At 37.9% G+C, this 21,970-nt stretch overlaps 1 protein-coding gene across 4 annotated transcripts in view; it reads left to right on the top strand.

The window, feature by feature from the left end:
* The window catches only part of LOC126253660 (proton channel OtopLc-like), an 856,134-nt gene extending 851,784 nt beyond the window's left edge, over positions 1–4,350 (top strand). For all 4 annotated transcript variants that reach the window (XM_049955174.1, XM_049955178.1, XM_049955175.1 and 1 more), the window contains one exon: positions 935–4,350. In XM_049955174.1, coding sequence (XP_049811131.1) covers positions 935–1,069 — 135 coding nt within the window. In that variant the 3' untranslated portion in view covers positions 1,070–4,350. The remainder of the gene's footprint in view (positions 1–934) is intronic.
* The last annotated feature ends 17,620 nt before the right edge of the window (positions 4,351–21,970 follow it).

The following is a 21,970-nucleotide window of genomic DNA, read 5'->3' as shown; positions in this document are numbered from 1 at the left end:
ACCAAGCAGCAGCAGGAGAATACACACATTAAAAAAGGTTTTTCCTGTGCAAGCCAGTGCCCTCTTCTTCTGGCAGAAGTATTGAAAGGGAAGGAAGAGGGTCGAAGGAAAAGGACTGGTGAGGTTTAAGAAAAAGGGTAAAGCTTGGAAAATTAACCCAGAACCCTGGGTCAGGGAAGACTTATCAAACAGGATGAGAAGGAAAGACTGTTCATTTTCATCCTGTCTGGTGAGTCCCCCCTGACCCAGGGTTCTGGGTGGATTTTCCAAACTCTACCCTTTTCCCTGAACCTCTCAGGTCCTTTTCCTTCACCCCTCTTCCTTCCACTTCAATGCTTCTGCCAGGAGGAGGAGCCACTGGTTCTGGAAACTTGCATAAGTTAAACCGTTTTTTATATGTCTCTTCTCCTTCCATCGCTTGTAGAGTGTTTCTTTTTATCTATCCAATTATGTTATATTATCAAAACTCACTCCCCACCTTTTTTTTCTTTCTACCCACTTTAATCTATATTATAGCACTTGTAAAGTGGAGAGACACCCACAATGTTCTGGGTAATCAGAATTAAGTATTTAGTCACTCAATATTGTGCTCCATTTATTTATTTTGTCACTAATAACAACAATGTAGGAGAAGATAGTTTGCTACTTACTATAAAGATGGTATGTTAAGTTGCAAACAGGCGCAATTAAGATACTTACACATAAGCTTTTGGCCACAGCCTTCATCAGAAAAAGAGAAATACACACTATTTATTCACACAAGCACACATAACCACCAACTCCATGCATTTTTTAATTGTGCTTGTTTCCAACTTAACGTGTCATCTTTACTGTAGCAATCTATCTTTTCCTACACTATTGATATTTCTACCTGGAGTGCCATTGTTTGATTTTGTTGCTAATATGTTTCTCTGATATGCATTTCATTTTTCAGCTTGATTTCTATGGATTCCTTGCATGGGCCATAGTGCAACGGGTTACTTTACCACTTTGCATTTTTCATCGATTCCATTCAGCGGTCACGCTTGCTGAGATTTGGAAGACTAGCTACAAAGCTCGACTTGAATGAAATCTACAGTGCTTGGTAATTATTAAGAATAACAACTTGCCCTGAAATCAGAACTGGTATACATAAAAAAGTGTTAATGTGTATGGATTAACGATGAATTTTATGATTTATGAAGATGTGGTGTGTTCACACACTCTGACAATGAATTTTTGCCATTGGTTTTCATCTTCTAAAGTTATTTTTAAAAACTAAATATTTAAGCCAAAGATTATATCCTCATGAAATTCATTAACAATAATTATTAATTTTGTTAAGATATTAGGTTTACTGATAACACTTTATGCAATACCTCTCATTACTCACACTCTTCTTGAAACAATTGTCATTATACATTACATCTAAAAACTATTCATTTATACATTTGCAACTTGTTATTTTTGTTACTCGCATACATCATTATCAAACTTGATAGTCATTTTCATTGATGATAAGAATGTGTCTGAGTCATGTCTGACAGTGAGCATAAAATAATGTTGATGCTATTTTTGTCTTATGCTTACAACAATTTGTCATATTTATTTCTTCTGCAAAACTACATTAAGGAACTTTATTTCATAAAATACATGAAACGAAAAGCATGCAACTGTCATTTGCAATGTGCCATTCCTTGCTGGTAGCACACCGGCATTAACATGTCAGCATCAACAGATGAAGAGAGTTCAGTAATGTTTCCGCCTGACTCATTAATGTCGACACACTGGAGAATTTAATTCTCATTCTTAAGGTGGTGTTTACCTTCAGAAATAAAAACAATAAAAATTTAAGAAAAGTGAATGGGTTAAGTAAACTTACCTGTTCATCCGTGTATACATATTAAGTTTAAGTGTCCATCAAAATAATAATCTACTAAGTTTGCAGAAGGTTGTGGTTGATCACTCACAATCAAACCACTCAACCTCCATTACAGAAAATAATATTTATTCTTCTGTTGAACACATTCAGGGTGTAGTCTTGCAGCTGTTGTAGTATTATTCAGCTATTTTTTGTATTAGAAAGAAACTGATATTGAAATAAAGATGATGATTTGACACAAGGCCACAAAACTATGTTGAATGCACATGCCTTGTTGAAATTAATGACTTTCATTTGAATATGCAATGTAAGTATGTGCCAAATAAATAAAATAATATTATTGTATGGGCAGAATGAGTATATTAATGGGAAGGATAAAGTAAATATTCATTACCAGTACCACTTGAAGATTACACCAAATGTTTCACTGTTTTTATTTCCTTTGTTGTCTGTTGTTAGTTACAATGTAAAACAACTGAAGCAGAGATCCCCTTAAATGCAGGTGCTGCCCACTTTAAATTATGTAATTTTTTCTTCACTGTGTTGTGAACTTAATGGTTTCTGTGGAACATGTATTACTGAGCATGAGCTCTAGTGAAAAACACTTCCATGATGACTTGATTGTTTTGTACCATAATACACAAAAGAAAATTTTAAAATAATAATTGGCTACAGAACAAAGGTTATACACAAAAAATATCATTAATGCATTACTATACAAAAACTGAATATCCTACACTGTACAAATTTTTGCAAACTAAATTAACAATTCTGTGACATCACCAATGAGTAGACTTAATTAATACAGCAAAACAGATGTGCTTTGTTGGATGAGAAGTAAATGTGTGTCATAAATAGTTAAGCATCAAATATAAGAATAAATGTTTACAACTTCAAAATGTAAATAAAATGGTTGTTTTGTACATAATTTATCATTGTTCTTGATGTCTGTTCTAAGCCTGTACTCAAGTGAAATAAAAAGAAAACCATGAGAAAATTTCTATAGATCATGAAACTATTGCTAAGCATGGTGCGTACTAAATTAACTCTTATTGCTGTTATATATATATCTATATGTGGCTAAAGAGGCAAAAGGTTAGTAACACATTTTGTGTTGTTTCATTGCAGATACCTTCATTAGTAAGTACAAAGTGACAGACTTAGTTATGTAGTAGGTGAAATAATTTGTTAATGTAGGTCTTCTCTAAAAAAATTCATTTTGTTCCATTTTAGCAGTTTTAAACTTTGTGAGTTTTTTGGCCACCTCTTTTTTTTTTGCCAATTGTCAGAATTTTTATACATGATTATGTTGTGATAAAATTGATTATTACGTTTTCATTGTTTATTACATTTCCCTTATACATTATTTACCCATAGGACACTTTTTTTGAAAGCTATGAAAATTTGTGGACCATGAAGTTCCAAAGAAACATGAAACCTGTTCAGCATTTACCATTCTACTCTTTTGCTTGACTTTAGAAAATGAAATAGTACAAAGTGGATTATAGATATCCATTACATATATTTTTTCCGATATATATCATGAGTTGTGTGTACATCTATTAATGGTTTGAAACTATATGTACATTCACTACAAATGTTTTCTAGACTCTTAATACAAAATAGCCAAATATTCTTTTAGAGTGGATTAATTAGGTTCTTTAGTATTGGTAATAACACAATGTTTACTGTACTTTACATGTGGTATGTGTGAGATTATTTGCAAATACCAAATGTTTTTAGAGTTTTTAATGTGACCAAATTCATTTTTGGAAATTTGCTATGTATATATACACTGTCAAGATTCTCACTGCCAACTAATACAGTATGTGTGAACTGTAAGTTAATGTAACATTCATAAGCATCTTACAGTGATTCAGCAGACTAGATTAGGATCATTCATATTCCATAAGCATTTGACTGATGGCAGTGTTAAGTTGTCATGAAATTAAAAAAAGAAAAGAAACAGTGCTTCTTCATTATCTGCATAGAAAACCATTGCCAGGTTGTGCAATTTTATAATCTCCCTCCAGTATACATTATATATATAGACATATATATTTAAAAAAAACAATGGAAAGTAGTAGTACTAGTTTTTAAAATTGAATATTTCCTTCTTACAAGTAAAATCAATGTTGAAAATCCTCACTTAATACATCTTGAGAATGGTCTGTTGTTGCCTCTATCTGGAATGTCAGATATGGCAAATTTTGAAAATATTCATTCTGAATAGTTTCTGTTACAGTCAACTTTTGACATATCTTGCTTTATCAAAGGAAATTTATACTTAAATATAGATGGGGTTTAGAGTTTTTTTACTTTTTATAAATGTCATAGAAATTTTTTGAGATTCTTCCAAGTTTATTTTATAACGTGTTTTGTACAAAATGCAAAGAATATATATTTAGCTGACAAAAATTCATTAATTCAAAATATTATTTCTGTAACTAAGAGAACTGTGAATACAGGTACTAGGTGTGTAACATGCATTATTTATTAATTTTCAGCTTCATATTCAATCCTCACATAACATATTTCCCACTCAAAGAGAATGGCTGTTGTTTTTAAAATGTGGATGGACCTTTAAAAATACATAAAACTGTCTTAGAAAGTTCATTATGTTTTTTTTTAATTACTATTACTGCTAATACAGTTACATAGCTTACAACTGGATAATGGAGGCTGGTGAACACCACATAAGCCTATGCTTAGTATGCATTACTTGAGAGGAAGGTTTTTTTTTTTTTTGTTTCTTTTAATATAATGGAAGCAGTAAATTTTTTTTGTAGGCGATTGAACACAATTTATGACTCAAGAGATGCAACCTGACTGAAGTGGAATATTTGTGATCGCTTGTTTCCTAAAAGAGAATCTGGTTAAATTGGTTAGGGAAATATTGACCTGTTATTGGTTTTTAATTGAATTATAATTAAGTTATTTTTATGTATTTGAGGAATTTGTAATAGGATAATAACCTAGTGGTTAAAATCCTTCTCCAGAGTTAAAACTGCAATCAGGCACACACATGAAACTCAAAGACATTTGTATCCACTGAATATCTGTTCTTCTCCAGAAATTCAGAGGAGATAGAAGGCTCTCTCTTTCTTAGTTGCTACATGCCTATTGTGACATTTCAAGTAGGATGCTGATTTGGGCTGATTAAGGTATTCATCCAGAGCTGCAGTTGACATTCTCAGAGGTACTCCAGGCTCCACTAATTCTTGCTGACTCATCAGACATCCGAGAGCAAGATAAATGCCATGATAAATGACTGCCTCTCTTGATCACTTTAACTCCTACCACATGGCTTTTTCACAGTATTTATGTTGCTCAGAGGTGTCCAACCCTTCAGTCAGCAAGACTCTGCAGACCTGGAGTACCTCTGAAGATGTTCAGGGCAGCTCTGCATGAAATGTAAGGAATGAAAAAGTGTAATGACCAGGACTATATAACATGGAAGACTCTTCTACAGCTAAGACATCTGGTCATGGACGACTTCATTGTACAATTTTCTGTTACATTGAGCAGCATGTACTAGCAATGTAAGGCCTAATGTCAAACTCATGGGTGTTCATTCAAGTGGACAATACATAATGTGAACAGTGACTTCAGCCATGTCAGCAGAGGACCTAACAGTTTTCATAAATGATCAACATTCTTGTAATTTCTGGGATATAAGAGTGTGAATGTATGGAATATTTACTTCACTTGGGCTACTGAGAGGAGTAAAAGCTGTGGTGATGGAGAAAGGAACAGGCATGATACACCATTGAACAATTTCTTTTTCTCAAATGTTTCCTGGCATAAAATACTATTGTGAAGAGTACTCCACACTGCAGAACTTGGGGGAAGACTTTCAGAGCTGTGGAAGATAGTGTAAGTCAGTTGTTCAAGGTGTTTAATTATGAGTGACAATTTACCACAATGGGACACAAGAAGACGTGCTGTAGGATATATGCTTGTGAATTGGACGAGATGAGTATTCCCGAACCATAGACACCTTGGTGAGAAGAGGTGTTCAGTGAATTGTAAAACAGTTTGTGATTACTTGACACCAAAACTACAAAAGTTTTTGGAGTGGAATAAGCAGGATGAAACTGTGAGCCTGAAACAGCTACGGGATTTTTTTTTTTTTTTTTTTTTCTGGTAAATGTTGTAGCCTGAATGGATGTCCAGTAAGGTACACACGCAAATTAAACCATTATGTAGTATTAAATAGTAAGTAATTGTGTGTTTATCAGAATGAAATTAAAATACCTTTAAAGATTTTTTGTCACCTAATGCATAATGTCTTTTTACATAAAAAATGAGTACAAACGAAATAAAGTGTTTACCACTGTACCAGTTTCACTGCACAACAAAAGATGAGAATGTTGTTATTTTGTATTTTACAGTTTTACTTCAGTCATATTTGCTCTCGTACAGTTTTGCCAAAGCATGAAAGCAATGGTTAATTAAATACAGCTTTATGCCATCAAACACAGAAAATGTTAACTGATTTAATTTCATCAAATTCAGACATCTTCAAGCATGCCACACCAGCTATGTGTGCAAATCAGCAAATAGATAGTCCATAGGATTCTACACAACAAGACTTAATAATCTCCCCCCCCCCTCTCTCTCTCTCTCTCTATCTATCTATCTATCTATCTATCTATTCCCCCCCCCCCCATCCCCCCTTCTCTCATTCAATGGAATGTTTCATAAGCTTGATGAGAAAAACAAGCTTTGAATGTGTTGTTATGTAAGAAAATAAAATAGCAGCATAGAGTTACAAGTATCAACAAAAATGTAAACACATATTCACACTTGTCTGCCTCACCTGTGGGGAACACTATGGTCCAGCTTTCAGCCACAACACTGAGATGGAACTAGTGAGGTGGAGCTGATGTCCATTTCAACTGTGAATCAGTTTACCAGGGGTAAACCTGCTGTTATTACCTTATGATCATAATGAACAGCACTGATAATGAACGATACAAGAGAGTTCAAGTAAGGAAAAAAAGGTAATATAGTCAAAAGTAGTTAACTGATCTATTAATGTAGTATCTGAATGAGGCCACCCACTCACTAGTTTTATAACTGGCTGCTTTTAGTGCACTGAAACTGAGGAACTAAAGCTAAAGCTCCGTCTACCAGCCCTGTTGGGCCATTCAGTACTTACTGCCACCGTGTCATCCTCCATTTGGACAGGGTATGGTGGTGTGCGGGATCAACTCGCACCTCTCCCAGCTTCCCACACCTTGGAGCCGGTACTTTTCAATTGTTTAGCTCCCCAACTGGCATCACAAAACTGAGTGTACCCCATTACAGTTCTCCCACCAACGAAAAATCCCCGACAGAGCAGGAATCGAACATGGATTTTCTGCATATCAGTCAGAGAAGCTTACCACTTAGCTACGGAGGTGGACTAAACTGTGAGGAGTGTACTCTGAACTGGTCTCCACAATAATATTAACAACAAAAGCAACTAATTGTGATTGTTAACATAAATAATTCACATGATGGTGACTATTATGAACATACAAAAATTACTGAATGGTGAATGGAAATATGATTTCTATTTCCACAATATTGACAGTTATTCTTATTGGAAGAAATTGCTACTGATCCATTTCACAACAAGCAGACTTTTATCCCACAAAATTTCTTTGTCACTTACAGCATATTAAGTTTCATGTTTCTATCTTGCATTTGAGAACATATACTGTTGCTGAAAAAAAAGTGTGTGCTCATCTGACACCTCAACCTCAAAGCTTGTGCATTTCAGTAAGTGGTCTCTTTCACTTCTAAAGTATTTACAGTTATCAGAACTTTCCTACTATATTATACAAAACATACATATAAACATAATATAACCAGTCTATATGTGGCAGTTCTGGGTGTTAATCTCAGGTGCATTGCTCCTGGGAAACTAATGAATGTCGAATAATCTGCAGTCCTGTACATCCTTGTTGCACAGCCCTACTTTCCTCAATAGCATTGAATTTTAATTTAACACATTAACTGGTTACAAACTTTACCTGAGATGGTGAAAAACTCTCGAGCTTCCAGCTGAGTGGCAGTGTTAAAATATCTGTGATGAGCATGACACTCATCAAAATGTTGTATTTTAACACTGCCACCCTTCTGGTAACCCGAGAGCTTTTCACACTGGGAGACCTTACATTTACATTCACATTCACTTGCCCTGTCCTGGAATCTGAGTATAACCTTTTTAATCATTACACAATTCTCTTGAATTTTCAGCAATCATTTCTGCAGCTACACTAAATTGCAGATTTAATGTTGCTGACTGTAATGAGTAATGCTGCAGCCTTAGCAATAACTCTATATATCTGGTGTTTTCGTAGTCATCACTCTGATCATGTGAAATTATGCTGATTCCCTGGTGGAGCTGTGGTTTTGTGCTGATCTGGAGTCAAGATGGATATGAAGCTTTACAGAACTGTTCCAAATGTCTTCAATGTTTGGCTGTTGCTTCCTCATTCAGCCCCTACAGATCAACAGAAAGTATCTAGTCTAACACCCTGCCATATGGATTCCTTCGCTGATTCACACCACCTAAACATGGCACTAGCATATGTGCCAGTCTTCTATCCCCAATTCCCATAAGGGCACCTGCACCACTTGATGCACAATAGAATCACAGCAGTATTTTACCACCTGCCTATTTGTTACAGAGACTGGAATTGTGCATTCCAATCAGCATGCTACATAATGGTGTGACAAATTGGAGAGACGAGGATTACCTTGATGCAGTCCTACACTGCTAAAATTCGATGCTACCAGTCAATTTTAGGATTGTTTCAGGTGGTTTCCTCCATTCATCTCATCATACATTAGCCCTGCACTACACTTTACCTAACTGACACAAAAAGATGTATCTTTCAAAACACATTTCATTCAATTTCAGTTGACGCTGTAATGAAAGTAATGCAATAAATTCATTAACGTGGACAGCTGTGAAGTTTTGCAACAAAACCAAATGTTATAGATTTCATCAAAGCTGAATAAGTGTCTTTAAAAGCTTATTCCTTGTTTCTCCACTTAAAAAGCTATTAATGTGGTATTTTTGTTGATGTCCAGCTGGGTTTCCTTAATCATTCTGACATTTTTTGCTGTTTCAGATTTTTAATTTTCTGTTTCAACCTAACATTATCGGAGTGTGAATAAATTATTTTTGTGAATATTTTCTAGCTTTATTTCATAACTCACTGGATATTCCAGATTTAATTATATGAAGATAAAATTTCAGTTTGTTGAACCAAAAAGCTGGCATCCACATTCACAACATAAAAGATGAGCATTGCACATGAAAGTAATCTACCTTAAAATACTAAGTAGGGAACTATCAGCTGTTGAGATACAATAACTTTTGTGTACTTCTTGTCAAATTTAATTCTTGGGACATGAGATGTTTTCAAACTTATGCAGTCAGTTGTGAAAAAACTGACAAATTTTGAGCCTTGATCCCTCTTGGAAAAATTACTGTGGATGGTCTTGCATGTGAGTGATGTTTTTGGAACCCAAAATGTTTGGCATAGAGTGGTCATTCTTTCAAGAATACATTCTGAGATATTACAACAGATTAACAAATGGATGTCAAAGATTTTTTTTCTTCAAGGTTAAACAGTATGTTGTGGTTAAGAGAAGGGAGAACTCGGCTGCAAATTCCATATACAATCTGACACAGATTCCAACAGGCCCTGGGACTTAGCTTGATTTTTACCTATTTCTTACAGCAACTGACCCAAGTCTATAATATTCATCTTGCAGTGTTGCAAGAATTAAACTGGGGAAGTATCCCTGGATCTTCCTTTGTAAAGATAGCTTCGAAAATGGAGTACAGCATTTCTGCTTTTTCTTTAGTACCCTTAGTTTTATTTCCTGTGTCATCCATGAATGTCTGGATATTAATGTTTGCGCCACTGACAGCCTTCACATAAGAGCAGAATTTTTTTGAGTTTTATGAGGGGAATTTTGATAAAATTCTCTACCTGGTGAAGCAGCTAAGACAGACCACATCAAACACGTATAGAATGAGTAAAGACGTCAATATAGTTTTCAGCGAGCTATAGTGGACAATATGTTGAATTTTCTGGCTCACTCAAGTAATTTTTATTGTTTGTCTGTCCAAATCAAGCCACAGACTTTTTTTTTTTTTTTTTTTTTTTTTACGGAACTGTATACTTTTTCCGAGGCACTGTAAAGAGGCTTTGAAGAAAATTTCAACAAAATAATGTGTGGAACTTAATTAATAGTAACAAGATAATGGTGCTGTAAATCACTGTCCTAACCTCAGGAGATGATGTCTCCCAAATGTCTGCCCTGCTGTACAAAATGTGCAACTCAGGTACGGTTCATGTGTACACCATTGTTCCTGAAGCCTATCGGTCTGTGTCCCCACTGTTGACACAGATCTGTTTCCTTATTTGACTTACACTTTTAATCTGCCAGGAAGTTTCAGATGTGTGCACACTCTGCTGCAGAATGAATATTCGTACTAGAAATGAAGCACTGTTTACAAACTATGGGCATATCAGTCTTCACAGTGTGCACTTCTGATCAATTAAAATTCCATGCTGCCTGAGAGAAATGGATAGACAATGAGCTTGTTCTCTCAACATGTGGTAGTGCACATTTCGCACCTCTTCAAGAAAAGTAGTAGGACAAGTATTAATAAGTATAAACCCATTTCAGTATTAAATTCACTTACCAAAAGTTTTGGAAAAGGCAATATATTTATCAGTGGTTGACATTATCTGCAAACATAAAGATACCAAGTCAGTCACAATTTGGATTTCAGAAAGGCCTGTGCTCTGTTCATACTGTACAGGGGGCGGGAGGGGGTGGGGGGGGGGGGGGGACTGATGATATCAGCTGCATTGAGACTTTATGCGGAATTGGTAGTGACGAGTGAAAGTTTGCACTGGACTGGGACTCAAACCCTGGATCTCCTGTGTGCTATGCAGTTGTGTTAACCACTGTACCATCCGAACACAGTGTGTAACACAAATGCACAAACTGTATAAGCACACTCCCCAGCCAGCCCATGTTCCCATGTAGCACCACCTACCTTCAGTTCTTGTCCATGTCCTCCATACTTACTAGTTTTTTAGATTCCTGCTGGAGATTGAACAATATTGTACATCCACACTGAAGGTTGTGGATTCATTGCCCAGCAAAGCTTATAGCTTTTGAGTTATAATGTATAAGTGATTTACTTTATTTAATTGATACTAAGGAAAGGGTCATGACAGGGAGCTCATGTAGCTCTTATGATGATTCTTCTTCTTCTTCTTTTCTTCTTCTTCTTCTGAATGGAGACAAACTACTACTGACACACAGGGTTCAATTCTGGGACCACTCCTGTTTATAGTACATAGAAGTGAACTCCAACTTACACTGAAAAAGCTAAATCGTGTTCCTTTTTGATATGTCAAACATCTTAGTCAAGCCCTACAGCTGCAAAAACAGAATAAGCACCAAATGATGTATTCAAAAGTATTACTAATTGGAGCTTTGTGAAGGGTGTTATCACTCAACTTAAAAAACTACAGTTCATTTGAAATTGTAAAACACTCAATGTAACAGATCATTTTAGGGAAATTTATGGTTTACACTCTCACACTCTCTGTCCTTCTAAATGATGAAAGACGACAGTTTTTATATATATATAAAAACAAAGATGATGTAACTTACCAAACGAAAGTGCTGGCATGTTGATAGACACACAAACATAAACACAAAATTCAAGCTTTCGCAACCAACGGTTGCTTCATCAGGAAAGAGGGAAGGAGAGGGAAAGACGAAAGGATGTCATTTCAATCCCAGGAGCGGAAAGACTTACCTTGGGGGGGAAAAAGTAACAGGTTTACATTTGCGCACACGCACACGCACACGCACAAAAACATCCATCCGCACATATACAGACACAAGCAGACATATGTATATGTATATCTGCAGATGTGTGTGTGTGTGTGTGTGTGTGTGTGTGCGCGTGCGTGCGTGCGTGCGTGCGTGCGTGTGTGTGCGCGCGCGATTGGAATGACTCCTTCCTTACCCTCTCCCTTAAAACCCACATCCTTTCGTCTTTCCCTCTCCTACCCTCTTTCCTGATGAAGCAACCGTGGGTTGCGAAAGCTTGAAATTTGTGTGTGTGTTTGTGGTTTTTTTTTTTTTTTTTTTTTTTTTTTTTTTTTTGTTATTAATAGTTAAGTTTAAGGAAAAGGCTACACATTTTGTGAGCTGCCTGTTCTTGGGTGCAATGGCTTGGAGGTGTGTTGTGGCGATGGAAAAATAGTGCACACATTCTCATAGAACTGAAACATAAGAGGTTTTTAAACTGTCATTCTGACATTCATTCCCTGATGATCGATATGTCAAATGTATTCACATTGTACGGTCTAATTAGACAAGACATCCATAATCAATTAAACAATAGTAACATGACTGTGTTGTACATATCTGGTGGGAGTTATCTGTGGCTGTAAGAAAAAGTTGAAATTTCCTTGGTCATTACATAGGTCACCTAACACTGAAAACACTGCACGGCAAAAGTAGTATGCTAAGAATAAGAAAAGTATGGTTATTCGGAATGGATTTGTAGGTCTTAATTCTAATTAATTAATGATATAAGTGACCTGAGGAACTATATTACACACAATTTATTGATCAATTAAATATACAGATATACTCCAAGGCAGGATGTGTCATCATCAATTAAAATACAGCATGGGAGAAAGAAGTATGATGGGCAGCCTCAACAAGACAGTAGTAGGGTTACATTCATAAGTAATCACCACATGCATTAAGGTGTTTGTCACACAGGGAGACTCAGCCACTGATGGACCCACAACCACAACCATTCTTGTATTTCCTCGTGTGACTGAAACTAACATCAATGCGTGTCTTTCTTCAGGTAGATATGAAAATCACACTGCAAAGGATATGGGCTGCCTGATGATGTTGCAGTGTTTTCCAATCAAACTGTTGAAGCATAGCCTCCAATCGATTAGCAACATGGTGGTGGGCATTATCGTGCAACAGGATGGTTCCGTCTGACAGTATTCCTGGGTGTCTTGACTTTTTGGCACATTGCAGTTTCTGAAAGTGTCTCCATAGCATTACGCATTGATTGTGGTTCCATGCTTGAGTAACTTGACAAGCATAGAAAGCATCCTGTTGCATGACAATACTATCCCCCACACTGCTAATCAGACGGTGATTTGGTTGGGACACACTGCAACATCCACCTTAAAGCTCGGATCTTTCACAGTACCTATGTCTCAATTACATGGCAGCAACCTTTATCAACATTGTGTGTACTAACAAAAGCCTCACAATATATTAACCCTCGTAACAAGCTGACTGCTGCACATGTAGTGATGGATGTTTCACCATCAGATAAGGCACTGCTATGGCTGCCAGTGGGCACACAGTGTCAGATGTAAGGCATTGCTGTTCATGCCGGCAGCCTGATGGCAATCAGTGGGTTAAGAAGTTTGTTGTGAACAATCAGGCACAATTTAAAGTAATAATAGCGTTAATAAATACAACACTAGGAACAAAAATTACGTCCATTATCTACACCTTAAACTTACTTTTGCACAGAAAGAATCACAGTATTCAGCCATAAAAATGTATGACTTTTTCCCGTGTGAAATAAAGTGCTGGCAGACAAAGAAAGTTTTAAAAACAGATTGAAATAATTTCTACATGACAACTCCTTCTCCATAGATGAATTTCTGAACAAATAGTGTAATAATGTAAGGAATGTTCTTGTTGAGAATTACATATTACTTAGTAATGAAGGAGATGATTCACCAAAAGGCAGAAGCACTGTCGTCGATAGGTACTCAAACAGAAGGTGCAGAACTTTCCTAGTTTTCGGAATTTCAACCTTGTAGGGGTAAAAGTAAGTGCATTTCAAAAGCTAGCAAAGCTCCCTACCTTCTGTTTGTCTAACTGTCAACAACACATTGCTTCTGCCTTTCAGTGAGTTGTCTCTTTTATTTCTGAATAAATAAATAAATAGTACATATGTGATTGAGTTAGATTTATCAAATTTTGTTGTAGATTAAAACAAATATATCCAGTTTATTTTTAAATGCCAGTATGTTTCCACAGAGAAAATGTATCTTGTTTGTAAATCTACATGTTCCACATGATGGAAAGTTGTCATGAGAGAGAAAGGGGGGGCTGGGTGGTTTCCTGTTTTACTGTTTTATCAGTGGGCCTCTGAATAGCCACAAATATCTATAGTTTGCAACAGATATGCTGTCACATTTATTGGAAGACATCCAATAAGACACCAGGTTAACCAATTGGTACCGAAATACCACACAGATAATTACAGACCTTAACAGATAATTTGTCAATGATTGGATCAGTTGATCAGAAAAAACAAAATGACCTGCACACTCTCCACACTTATCTATTGATACGTAATCAGCATGGTTTCAGAAAACATCGTTCTTGTGCAACGCAGCTAGCTCTTTATTCGCATGAAGTAATGGCCACTATCGACAGGGGATCTCAAGTTGATTCCGTATTTCTATATTTCCGCAAAGCTTTTGACACCGTTCCTCACAAGCGACTTCTAATCAAGCTGCGGGCCTATGGGGTATCGTCTCAGTTGTTCGACTGGATTCGTGATTTCCTGTCAGGAAGGTCGCAGTTCATAGTAATAGATGGCAAATCATCGAGTAAAACTGAAGTGATATCAGATGTTCCTCAGGGAAGCATCCTGGGACCTCTGCTGTTCCTGATCTATATAAATGACCTGGGTGACAATCTGAGCAGTTCTCTTAGGTTGTTCGCAGATGATGCTGTAATTTACCGTCTAGTAAGGTCATCAGTTGCAAAGCGGTTTAGAAAAGATTGCTGTATGGTGTGGCAGGTGGCAGTTGATGCTAAATAACGAAAAGCGTGAGGTGATCCACATGAGTTCCAAAAGAAATCCGTTGGAATTCGATTACTCGTTAAATAGTCAAATTGACAGCCTTGAGAATTGTACTAAGTACCTGGGTGTTAAAATTATGAACAACTTCAGTTGGAAAGACCACATAGATAATATTGTGTGGAGGCGAGCCAAAGGTTGTGTTTCATTGGCAGGACACTTAGAAGATGCAACAAGTCCACTAAAGAGACAGCTTACACTACACTCGTTCGTCCTCTGTTAGAATATTGCTGCGCGGTGTGGGATCCTTACCAGGTTAGATTAGATTAGATTAGATTAGATTAGATTAATACTAGTTCCATGGATTAAGAATACGATATTTCGTAATGATGTGGAACGAGTCGAATTTTCCAATACATGACATAATTAGGTTAATTTAACAACATACTTAAGTTAATATAACAACTTTATTTTATTGTGTTTTTTGTTTTTCTTTATTTTTTTATTTTTATTTTTTTAATTTTTTTAATATTTTTTTTCTTAATTTATATCTAAAAATTCCACTATGGAGTAGAAGGAGTTGTCATTCAGAAATTCTTTTAATTTCTTCTTAAATACTTGTTGGTTATCTGTCAGACTTTTGATACTATTTGGTAAGTGACCAAAGACTTTAGTGCCAGTATAATTCACCCCTTTCTGTGCCAAAGTTAGATTTAATCTTGAATAGTGAAGATCATCCTTTCTCCTAGTATTGTAGTTATGCACACTGCTATTACTTTTGAATTGGGTTTGGTTGTTAATAACAAATTTCATAAGAGAGTATATATACTGAGAAGCTACTGTGAATATCCCTAGATCCTTAAATAAATGTCTGCAGGATGATCTTGGGTGGACTCCAGCTATTATTCTGATTACACGCTTTTGTGCAATAAATACTTTATTCCTCAGTGATGAATTACCCCAAAATATGATGCCATATGAAAGCAATGAGTGAAAATAGGCGTAGTAAGCTAATTTACTAAGATGTTTATCACCAAAATTTGCAATGACCCTTATTGCATAAGTAGCTGAACTCAAACGTTTCAGCAGATCATCAATGTGTTTCTTCCAATTTAATCTCTCATCAATGGACACACCTAAAAATTTGCAATATTCTACCTTAGCTATATGCTTCTGATTAAGGTCTATATTTATTAATGGCGTCATACCATTCACTGTACGGAACTGTATGTACTGTGTCTTATCAAAATTCAGTGAGAGTCCGTTTACAAGGAACCACTTAGTAATTTTCTGAAAGACAGTATTGACAATTTCATCAGTTAATTCTTGTTTGTCAGGTGTGATTACTATACTTGTATCATCAGCAAAGAGAACTAACTTTGCCTCTTCATGAATATAGAATGGCAAGTCATTAATATATAATAAGAACAACAAAGGACCCAAGACTGACCCTTGTGGAACCCCATTCTTGATAGTTCCCCAGTTTGAGGAATGTGCTGATCTTTGCATGTTACGAGAACTACTTATTTCTACTTTCTGCACTCTTCCAGTTAGGTACGAATTAAACCATTTGTGCACTGTCCCACTCATGCCACAATACTTGAGCTTGTCTAGCAGAATTTCATGATTTACACAATCAAAAGCCTTTGAGAGATCACAAAAAATCCCAATGGGTGGTGTTCGGTTATTCAGATCATTCAAAATTTGACTGGTGAAAGCATATATGGCATTTTCTGTTGAAAAACCTTTCTGGAAACCAAACTGACATTTTGTTAGTACTTCATTTTTACAGATATGTGAAGCTACTCTTGAATACATTACTTTCTCAAAAATTTTGGATAAAGCTGTTAGAAGGGAGACTGGATGGTAATTGTTGACATCAGATCTATCCCCCTTTTTATGCAAAGGTATAACAATAGCATATTGGTGGGATTGACGGAGGACATCGAAAGGGTGCAAAAAAGGGCAGCTCGTTTTGTATTATCACGTAATAGGGGAGAGAGTGTGGCAGATATGATATGCGAGTTGGGATGGAAGTCATTAAAGCAAAGACGTTTTTCGTCGCGGCGAGATCTATTTACGAAATTTCAGTCACCAACTTTCTCTTCTGAATGAGAAAATATTTTGTTGAGCCCAACCTACATAAGTAGGAATGATCATCAAAATAAAATAAGAGAAATCAGAGCTCGATCAGGAAGGTTTTAGTGTTAGTTTTTCCCGCACGCTGTTCAGGAGTGGAATGGTAGAGAGATAGTGTGCTTGTAGTTCAATGAACCCTCTGCCAAGCACTTAAATGTGAATTGCAGAGTAATCATGTAGATGTAGATTGTTTAGACTTTATCTTCTATTAGTATTAGCAATTTATTCATACAAGGTTCATTTTACAATGACGCAAGTCTTTTACACACAAGAATCAGTCACCTCAGCCATCAAGACTTGTTCATAAGCTCATAGGCATCTTGTTGCATATTCACAGCCAAGAGATACAGTGTAGCAGAAGCCAGCAGCTGATACTGGGTATGTCAAGCCTCTTAGTTACAGCTGTGCTCATGAGACTTGTGGACACTAGATTGTGTCAGTTGCTAAGCTGTGACAACGAATGAGTACCTTTTAGTAATATTAGCACACAGGACACGGATTTTACTGGAAGGGCTCAGAATAAACCAAAATAGTTCCAGATGTGATAGTTTCAAGCCACTAGTTGTTTAAGTTTTTTAGGAATTTGTGTCATTTCATGTTAGCTGAGCAAGTTTCCCAAGACAATGTTATCAAGTCTACCTTGTTTATGCTTTTGACTATTTGAAATAAGAGTGCTTCGGTTTTAATTTCACACATCTTTTAGTATTTGAACTGTGGTGGATTAAAATTATACCAGCGAAATGATTAGTCACAGATGAAGAGTCAGAAAATTTTAAAAAATCAAAATGGAAACTAATTTTTGGGAATGGAATTAGAAAATTTGTTACTTCACTGTCCACCAAATTTCAGCTTAAGTTCATTGTGGAAATAATAATCATAATATTTTCCTCTTTGTTTTTTTCTCTTGCCTTCTAGTTTCAGAAAAATTCATTAATTATTTTAGTGCAGTAAGAGAAAAAGATAGGACCTGTATATGACAGAAGGAATTTTTTGACACCTGTTTCTAATTCTTGATAGTGGCTGAAAGGGGTACTTGCACTCCTGTGGGTTATGTTCAGTGAAAAAGAGAAGGATGTGAAGCAGTACATGTATAAATATATCTACTTCTACATTTATACTGTGCAAAACACCATGAGGTGCATTGCGGAGGGTACATCCCATTGTACCAGTTATTAGTGTTTCTTACAGTTCCATTCACATATAGAGCATGGGAAGAATGATTGTTTGAATGCCTCTGTGTGTGCAGTAATTATTCTAATCTTATCTCTATCATCCCTATGTGTGTGATATGCAGGGGTTATAGTATATTCCTAGACTAATCATTTAAAGCCAGTGCTTGAAACTTTGTTAATAGACTTTCTCGGGATAGTTTACGCCTATCTATTTCAGTTCCTTCAGTATCTCTGTGACACTCTCCCATGGATTAAACAGACATGTGACGTTTAGTGCTGCCCTTCTCCGTATATGTTCAATACCTCCCCCCCCTCCCCTCCCCCCATTATCCCTATTTGGTATGGGTCCCATACACTTGAGCAATATTCTAGAATCTGTTGAACGAATGATTTGTAAGCAATTTCCTTAATAGACTGATTGCGCTTCCCCAGTATTCTACCAATAAATTGAAGTCTACCATCTGCTTTATCTGTGACAACTTGTGTGATCATTCTGTTTCATATCCCTAAAAAGTGTTACACACAGACATTTGTATGAGTTGGCCAATTGCAACAGTGACTCAAGTACACAATTTCACGTTTCTGAACATTTAGAACAAGGTGCCAATCTCTGCACCATGTTGAAATCTTATCAAGATCTGACTTAATATTTACACAGCTTCTTTCAGATAGTACTTCACTACAGATAACTGCATCACCTGCAAAAAGACTAATTTTACTATTAATATTGTCTGCAAGGTCATTAATATACAATATGAATAGCAAGGGTCCCAACACACTTCCATGGGGCACACCCAAAGTTACTTCTACATCTGACAATGAGTCCCCATCCAAGATAACATGCTGTGTCCTCCCTACCAAAAAGTCTTCAGTCCAGTCACAAATTTCACTGATTCCCCATACTTAATTCCCCATACTTTTACAATAAGCATAGGTGTGGTACTGAGTCAAATGCTTTTCGAAAATCAAGAAATACTGTACCTACCTGGCTGTCTTGATCCAAAGCTTTCAGTATGTCATGTGAGAAAGCTGTGAGTTGGGTTTCACATGGTCGTTGTTTTCAAAATCCATGCTGGCTGGCATTGACAAGGTCATTCTGTTCAAGATACCTCATTATGTTTGAGCTCAGAATATTTTCTAAGATTCTGCAACAAATCGATGTCAAGGACACTGTATGGTACTTTTGTGGAATACTTGTATTACGCTTCTTGGAGATGGGTGTGACCTGTACCTTTTTACAAGAACTGGGCATGTTTTTTTGAGGGATCTACGTTAGATTGTAGTTGTGGTGTCACCGCCAGACACCACACTTGCTAGGTGGTAGCCTTTAAATCGGCCGCGGTCCGTTAGTATACGTCGGACCCGCGTGCCGCCACTATCAATGATTGCAGACCGAGCGCCGTGAATCATGTACCATCAAGACCGACATTCTTCATTAACGGATTAAAGTTAAGTATTCCACCAGCTACGTCCGTTTTTCTACATTCTAATTTCCTTGTCCTGTTCCAGACCTCACGCCAGCCTGCGTGAGCTAAAACGCGTGCCTTTCGGCCTCCTCTAGTAACCCGGTGTTGGCTCTCCTGCCAACCAAAACAGTAGTTATAAGAGGGACTAACTCAGCCACAAATTCAATGTAGAAACTGACAGGGATTCCATCAGGGCCTCAAGCTTCATTCAGTTTGAATGATTTCAACTGTTTCTAAACACCACTGACAATAATACTTATTTCATTCATCTTTTCAGTGGTGCAAGGATTAAATTGTGGCAATTCTCCTGGGCTTTATTTTGTAAAGGAACATTTTAAAATGAGTTCAGTGTTTCAGCATTTGTTCTGCTACACTTATTTTCCGTTCCAGTTCCTGTCTCATTTGCTAGGGGCTGGACACTAAATTTGTTGCGTTTACATACGACCAGAATTTGTTAGGGTTCTGTGAAAAGTCACTTGACAATATTCTGCTACAGTAGTCATTGAAGGCTTCACGCTATGCTTTCTTGACAGCCAAACGTGTTTCATTCAGCATCTCTCTATCTATAGCACTAAGCTTTGTTTCACATCTATTATGATGTAATCTCCGTTTCTTTAGAGGTTTCTTTACAGTGGCTGTATACCATGGAGGTTCCCTACCATTATGAACTTTTCTATGGGGTACATATCTATCCAGTGCATGGTCAACTATTCTTTTAAACTTAAGCCAGAGTTCCTCTATATGCTACTGCCCTGTTGCTGAAAATTTGAAGTTCCTCATTGAGATATGACACTACTGATTTTTTATCTGAATATGTTGTTGTTGTTGTGGTCTTCAGTCCTGAGACTGGTTTGATGCAGCCTCTCCATGCTACCCTATCCTGTGCAAGGATCTTCATCTCCCAGTACTTACTGCAACCCACATCCTTCTGAATCTGCTTAGTGTATTCATCTCTTGGTCTCCCTCTACGATTTTTACCCTCCACGCTGCCCTCCAATGCTAAATTTGTGATCCCTTGATGCCTCAGAACATGTCCTACTAACCGGTCCCTTCTTTTTGCCAAGTTGTGCCACATACTCCTCTTCTCCCCAATTCTATTCAATACTTCATCATTAGTTATGTGATCTACCCATCTAATCTTCAGCATTCTTCTGTAGCACCACATTTCGAAAGATTCTATTCTCTTCTTGTCCAAACTACACTCCTGGAAATGGAAAAAAGAACACATTGACACCGGTGTGTCAGACCCACCATACTTGCTCCGGACACTGCGAGAGGGCTGTACAAGCAATGATCACACGCACGGCACAGTGGACACACCAGGAACCGCGGTGTTGGCCGTCGAATGGCGCTAGCTGCGCAGCATTTGTGCACCGCCGCCGTCAGTGTCAGCCAGTTTGCCGTGGCATACGGAGCTCCATCGCAGTCTTTAACACTGGTAGCATGCCGCAACAGCGTGGACGTGAACCGTATGTGCAGTTGACGGACTTTGAGCGAGGGCGTATAGTGGGCATGCGGGAGGCCGGGTGGACGTACCGCCGAATTGCTCAACACGTGGGGCGTGAGGTCTCCACAGTACATCGATGTTGTCGCCAGTGGTCGGCGGAAGGTGCACGTGCCCGTCAACCTGGGACCGGACCGCAGCGACGCACGGATGCACGCCAAGACCGTAGGATCCTACGCAGTGCCGTAGGGGACCGCACCGCCACTTCCCAGCAAATTAGGGACACTGTTGCTCCTGGGGTATCGGCGAGGACCATTCGCAACCGTCTCCATGAAGCTGGGCTACGGTCCCGCTCACCGTTAGGCCGTCTTCCGCTCACGCCCCAACATCGTGCAGCCCGCCGCCAGTGGTGTCGCGACAGGCGTGAATGGAGGGACGAATGGAGACGTGTCGTCTTCAGCGATGAGAGTCGCTTCTGCCTTGGTGCCAATGATGGTCGTATGCGTGTTTGGCGCCGTGCAGGTGAGCGCCACAATCAGGACTGCATACGACCGAGGCACACAGGGCCAACACCCGGCATCATGGTGTGGGGAGCGATCTCCTACACTGGCCGTACACCACTGGTGATCGTCGAGGGGACACTGAATAGTGCACGGTACATCCAAACCGTCATCGAACCCATCGTTCTACCATTCCTAGACCGGCAAGGGAACTTGCTGTTCCAACAGGACAATGCACGTCCGCATGTATCCCGTGCCACCCAACGTGCTCTAGAAGGTGTAAGTCAACTACCCTGGCCAGCAAGATCTCCGGATCTGTCCCCCATTGAGCATGTTTGGGACTGGATGAAGCGTCGTCTCACGCGGTCTGCACGTCCAGCACGAACGCTGGTCCAACTGAGGCGCCAGGTGGAAATGGCATGGCAACCCGTTCCACAGGACTACATCCAGCATCTCTACGATCGTCTCCATGGGAGAATAGCAG

This window comes from Schistocerca nitens, chromosome 4 (genome assembly GCF_023898315.1).
Source record: "Schistocerca nitens isolate TAMUIC-IGC-003100 chromosome 4, iqSchNite1.1, whole genome shotgun sequence".
Taxonomy (NCBI): domain Eukaryota; kingdom Metazoa; phylum Arthropoda; class Insecta; order Orthoptera; family Acrididae; genus Schistocerca; species Schistocerca nitens.
The sequence above is the reverse complement of the archived record's forward strand: the minus strand, read 5'-3'. Positions and strand labels throughout refer to the sequence as shown.